Source organism: Salvelinus sp. IW2-2015, linkage group LG15 (assembly GCF_002910315.2).
Source record: "Salvelinus sp. IW2-2015 linkage group LG15, ASM291031v2, whole genome shotgun sequence".
In the NCBI taxonomy this organism is placed as follows: Eukaryota; Metazoa; Chordata; class Actinopteri; order Salmoniformes; family Salmonidae; genus Salvelinus; species Salvelinus sp. IW2-2015.
In genome coordinates, this window is record NC_036855.1 from 63,648,295 (window position 1) to 63,654,294 (window position 6,000).

General features: G+C 44.0%; 1 protein-coding gene across 1 annotated transcript in view; it reads left to right on the forward strand.

The window, feature by feature from the left end:
- The window catches only part of LOC111974465 (myosin-binding protein C, cardiac-type-like), a 40,359-nt gene that overhangs the window by 7,523 nt on the left and 26,836 nt on the right, over positions 1-6,000 (forward strand). The window contains 3 exon segments of the mRNA XM_070447399.1: positions 645-811; positions 4,763-4,928; positions 5,026-5,467. Coding sequence (XP_070303500.1) covers positions 645-811; positions 4,763-4,928; positions 5,026-5,467 — 775 coding nt within the window.

Genomic DNA, 6,000 nt, shown 5'->3' on the forward strand with positions numbered 1-6,000 from the left:
GCCATAGGGTCTCTGCCACAGGGTCTCAGTCACAGTATATCTGCCACAGGGCTAGGCTGGATATCACAACATGTAGTAAATTATCAGCCACATGAAAGGTCACACAGGGCTGTTAGCACGTCCCCTGTCCTTTAGCGGGAAAGTAATCGTGAATTATGGTCACCCATCCAAAATACAGCATTGTGATGTTCCTGGAATTGGGCCTAACCATGGACACATAAATAAATATCTATTCGCCAATTTGTTTCTTTGAGCAAACATACAGTATCAGATTGCAATGATACAACTGTTAATACCTGTGCAACTGTGCCTTCATTGGTGAAAATTAAATAGTTGTGGTAAAGTGATGACCATTCAGAAAAGTGACATATTGAGAACATTTGTCAGTGCCGATTTGTAATGCAAAATGGCTGACAGTGTTACATCGGCAACTCTGTAACACATTCACTAGATACTGTCTAACATAACCTCAAATCAAAGCTGTTATAGTGACACCTCTGACTGTTTATAAAGTCTTTATATAGTGTTGCTTAATATATATATATATATATGGAAATGTTGATGTAGAAATGTAGATTCAATTAATCGGACAATAATGGAGAATTTGAGACTGCTAGTGCTCATGTGGTGCTCTGTCTCTGCAGGGAGAAAGATGGTGTGGAGCTGACAAGGGATGAGTCCTTCAAGTACCGCTTCAAGAAAGATGGCCGCAAGCACGTCCTCATCATTAATGAGGCAACTAAGGAGGACTGTGGCCACTACACAGTTAAAACCAATGGTGGTGAATCTATGGCTGAACTCATGGTGTCGGGTAAGTGCTTACGTCAGACAACACAACAGATTGAAATACATCTCTGCTCAACAATGTTGAACATGATAGCTAGTATCTGGGGGTCCAACCACCTGCAGTCCATAAAGCATGTCCAGTTTAAAGACTGACAAAGCAATCTTTGAACTAGAGTACTGGGCTGAAGATTAAAAAAAACAATGTGAATCTTCTTCCTCACCCTTCAACGAGACCCAGCCTACTCTTATGTTCCTGTCACTCCAAGCAAGCCCCTGTTCTGCCTAACCTTGAAACATGGCTGCCCACGCCATCAACCATGTCACTATGTCAAGGTTACAGCGCAAACACAAGTCTGTCCAAATACCGGCTAAAGTTAGAAGACATGGCCCATATATTTTATCTGAAGGGTACAGGCTGGCGCAGGTGACCCTCAATTGTCTATATGTGTCTTTGTCTGTCTCTGTCTCTGTCTCTGTCTCTGTCTCTGTCTATCTCTGTCTATCACTACTAATTTCCGTTATGTGTCATATAATTTTCTATGTTTCTACTCAACCCCCTGCTCCCGTCTAAAGTCTCTGTCTCGCGTCTCTGTCCATCTCTCAGTGCCATCACACTAGTTGAGAACCCAGGTAATCGGGCTTCCAAATACATGTCTTCCGTCTTCTCTACCTGTCTCCCGTTCTCTCTGTCTCTCTCTCTCTCTCTCTCTCTCTTCTCTCTCTCTCTCCTCTTCTCTCTCTCATCTCTCGCTCCTCTCTCTCTCTCTCCTCTCTCTCTCTCCTCTCTCTCTCTCTCTCTCTCTCCTCTCTCTCTCCTCGTTCTGTTCTGTTCTGTTGTACTGCATGTCTTAATTTCTTCTGTCATATCTAATTCGTGCCAATAGGTGTATAATTTTATAGGGATATCCAAAAAGATACGGGAATCACAAAACTAAAAATGGTGTCACATATTCACCGATGCACTAGAGACCAAACCAGCAGGAGACGTGGGTAGAGACGTTGGCATGAATGACCATTCAATTGAAAACGAACCGTAGGAGAAAATCTAAACGAACATAGGACAAAAAATTAAATAACCAACATTAATTTAACACCATTACGTGATTGAACAACAACCATCAATTAACAAAGTCAACTTCAGCATTTTCAACTGTGACAGAACCTTACAGCAGTGTCCATGTATGAACAATCCTAAAAACACCACATTCTCCACCATTCTTCTTAAACTAAACATCAGTTTATGGGACCGTTATACAAATACCTAAACATGGCCAAAATACCTGTCAATATGTGATGTCACCAGAGCTGCAAGAGTGCAGACATTGGTTTTCTGTTTCTAAAGTTACAGTACCGTGCCAAGGAAAATTTGGACAGTGTGGTGTCACAGTACAGGTAAAGAATTCTGTTTTCTCTCTTCTTTTACAATCTTTAGAATAATAGTGAAAGACATCAAAACTATGAATAAACACATTATAGGAATCATCGTATAGAACCCAAAAAAAGTGTTGGGTAAACCAGACATCGAAAATATATTTTATATTTGACGAGATTCTTCAAGAGGTAGCCACTCCTTTTCCTTGATATTTAACTTTACACCCATTGCACCATTTTGGACACAATGCCATTTGTGGCCTGCTGAGAGGTCATTTTGCCAGGGCTCTGGGCAGCGTTGCTCCTCCTTGCACAATAGGCGGAGGTAGCGGTCCTTGCTGCGGGGGGTGGTGCGCTCTGGATAGATTCGCGGGCCCATGACGGTCCGTCCTCCCACGGCTCCGCGTGATTGTAAACTGGCGCTGTTGTCTCCTGGTTAGCGGCCTCGCTATGCGTGAGTCTGGACAGTCTCACGCTGACAGGACTACAGCAAAGCCTGTCTAATGCCACAGCTCCATTGGGGGATGTTGCCATCCTGGAATGAGCTGCACTACGCTGAGCCACTTGTGTGGGTTGTAGACGGTCCGTCTCAATCACGCACCTACTAGAGTGAAAGCCACACCCAGCACTCCAAAAGTGACCAAACACATCTCAGCCAGGAAGACATAGGGGGGATACTGCAGAGTGGCATCTGTGATCCACCACCTGACAGAAACCCACTCCTTGATGGGCGCACGTCTTACTTGCTAATATGCATATAATTATCCACCTTTTGTCTATTCCATTTGCACAACAGCATGTGAAATTTATTGTCAATCAGTGTTGCTTCCTAAGTGGACAGTTTGATTTCACAGACGTGTGATTCACTTGGAGTTACATTGTGTTGTTTAAGTGTTCCCTTTATTTTTTTGAGCAGTGTATAATGAGGCTATATACAAGGGGTACCGGTACTGAGTAAATGTGCAGGAGTACGGGTTAGTCGCGTAATTGAGGTAATATGTACAGTACATGTAGGTAGGGATAGTGACTACGCATCGATAATAAACAGAGAGTAGCAGCAGCGTATGTGAGGAGTGTGATGGAATGTGAATGTATGTCTGTGTGTGGCGTCAATGTGCATGTGTGCGTGTGTGTTTTGTGTGTGTCCATGTGTGTGTTGCAGTGTCAGTGTAGTATGTGCGGGTGTGTGGTTAGAGTCCAGTAAGTGTAGATTGAACCTGTGCAAGAGAGTCAGTGCAAAAAAATAAATTAGAATAAAATAAGGGGGTCAATGTAAATAGTCCAGGTGGCCATTTGATTCGTTTTTGAGCAGTCTTATGGCTTGGAGGTAGAAGCTGTTAAGGAGCCTTTTGGTCCTAGGCTTGGTGCTCCGGTACCGCTTGCCGTGCGGTAGCAGAGAGAACAGTCTATGACTAGGGTGGCTGGAGTCTTTGACAATTTTTAGGGCCTTTCTCTGACACCGCCTGGTATAGAGGTCCTGGATGGCAGGAAGCTCTGCACCAGTGATGTACTGGGGCGTACGCACGACCCTCTGTAGCACCTTACGGTTGGATGCCGAGCAGTTGCCATACCAAACGGTGATGCAACCAGTCAGGATGCTCTTGATGGTGCTGCTGTATAATTCTTTGAAGGTCTGAGAACCCATGCAAATCTTTTCAGTCTCCTGAGGGGAATTATGAGTTATCGTGCCCTCTTCACAACTGTCTTGGTGTGTCTGGACCATGATAGTTTCTTAGTGATGTGGATACGAAGGAACTTGAAGCTCTCGACCCGCTCCACTACAGCCCCGTCGATGTGAATGGGGGAGTGCTTGGCCCTTATTTTCCTGTAGTTCACAATCAGTTCCTTTGTCTTGCTCACATTGAGGAAGAGGTTGCCAGGTCTCTGACCTCCTCTCTGTAGTCTGTTTTGTTGTTGGTGAACAGCCAACTGTTGTGTCGTCGGCAAACTTAATGATGGTGTTGGCGTCATGCGTGGCCACGCAGTCATAGGTGAACAGGGAGTATAGGAGGGGAATAATCACAAACCTCTGAATACAGAAGTATCTTGTGTGTATTATTTTGTCATGTGTCGCTCAGGGGTTGTTGCGTGTAGTTGAATTTAAAGATGATGTCTGGTGTCTGGCCCGCCTCGCAACAATAGTTTATCTGGGCCTCTATTCAAATTTAGCCATTGCCAAGAATTACCAGCTGCCAATCCCATTATGCTCTCGGTAGCAGCTTCTCATTGCTCCTGTCAGCTAACTTCATTCTGCTGTAACCTTCACTAGGAGTGGAGTAGTTTACATTGATCATTGCGGACACTACCTGTCCACTACCCTTAACTGTCTCGTACTCTCTCTTATGTTGATAGACTTTGAGCTTGCAGCCTCCATTGATGTCTATAAGTATTTGTTTCCTGTGTGGATCAGATGCCCTATCCTCTATGCATCTGGTGTTGTTATATACTGTATAAGTTATACAAAATATCCATGTCACCTAGGACTCCCTAGTAAAAGTCCCCCAGAAAAAACTAGGATCATAATGAACACACCCCATACTCTGAACTACTTCATATACTACATACATTGTGAATCATCTCTGACCTCTGACTTCTGACTCTTTAGAGAAGGAACTGGAGGTGTACCAGAACATTGCTGACCTCACGGTGAAGGCAAAGGACGAGGCTGTGTTTAAGTGTGAGGTCTCAGATGAGACTGTGAAGGGTATCTGGTACAAGAAAGGAGTGGAAGTGAAGGCCGATGCCAGGACCCATATTACACACATTGGCAGGTGAGAATGGTATCCATACTGTTGTACTGGGTAGGATCAGAAGGTTTGTTAATAAGTAGTTGGACAAGTACTAGTGAAAATTGTTCCCTCACTGAAGGATCCACAAGCTCACTATCGATGACGTCAAACCCGAGGACCAGGGTAGGTACACAGTAGGTATGGTGTTCTTTGGATGCAACTCAGCATTCTTTGTCCTCCAAACACGACGAGTTGAGTTTTTACCAAAAAGTTATATTTTGGTTTCATCTGACCATATGACATTCTCCCAATCTTCTTCTGGATCATCCAAATGCTCTCTATCAAACTTCAGACGGGCCTGGACATGTACTGGCTTAAGCAGGGGGACACGTCTGGCACTGCAGGATTTGAGTCCCTGGCGGCGTAGTGTGTTACTGATGGTAGGCTTTGTTACTTTGGTCCCAGCTCTCTGCAGGTCATTCACTAGGTCCCCCCATGTGGTTCTGGGATTTTTGCTCACCGTTCTTGTGATCATTTTGACCCCACGGGGTGAGATCTTGCGTGGAGCCCCAGATCGAGGGAGATTATCTTGCAAATAAATTCATAAAAAATCTACAATGTGATTTTCTGGATTTTTTCTCATTTTGTCTGTCATAGTTGAAGTGTACCTATGATGAAAATTACAGGCCTTCTCTCATCTTTTAAGTGGGAGAACTTGCACAATGGTGGCTGACTAATCTTTTGCCCCACTGGTATATTTCGTTTTGTGCATTTTTGTCAGTCTCATGCTGTCCTTCTTTCTCTCTGACATCCCTGTTACTTTTTATTCCTCATGCTCTCACACACTGTTCACTTCAAAAAAACGTCAAGATTTTATTCTTGTCTCTGTGCCAATAGAGGCCTGAGTGGCAACATGTTGCCTGATAACTTAACACAGGCATTCAATGCTAATTAAACAATGCATGCAGTTCATACTTTCATGACGACAGGTAAGAGCATGTTCGAAATCTTTTGCTGAAATGAAAGACATCGAAGGGTGACACATGGCAGAACTGTAAGTATTATAGCTGCTGTGTGCATGAACATTTCAGCTGAGTCTATGAGTAAACCTCCT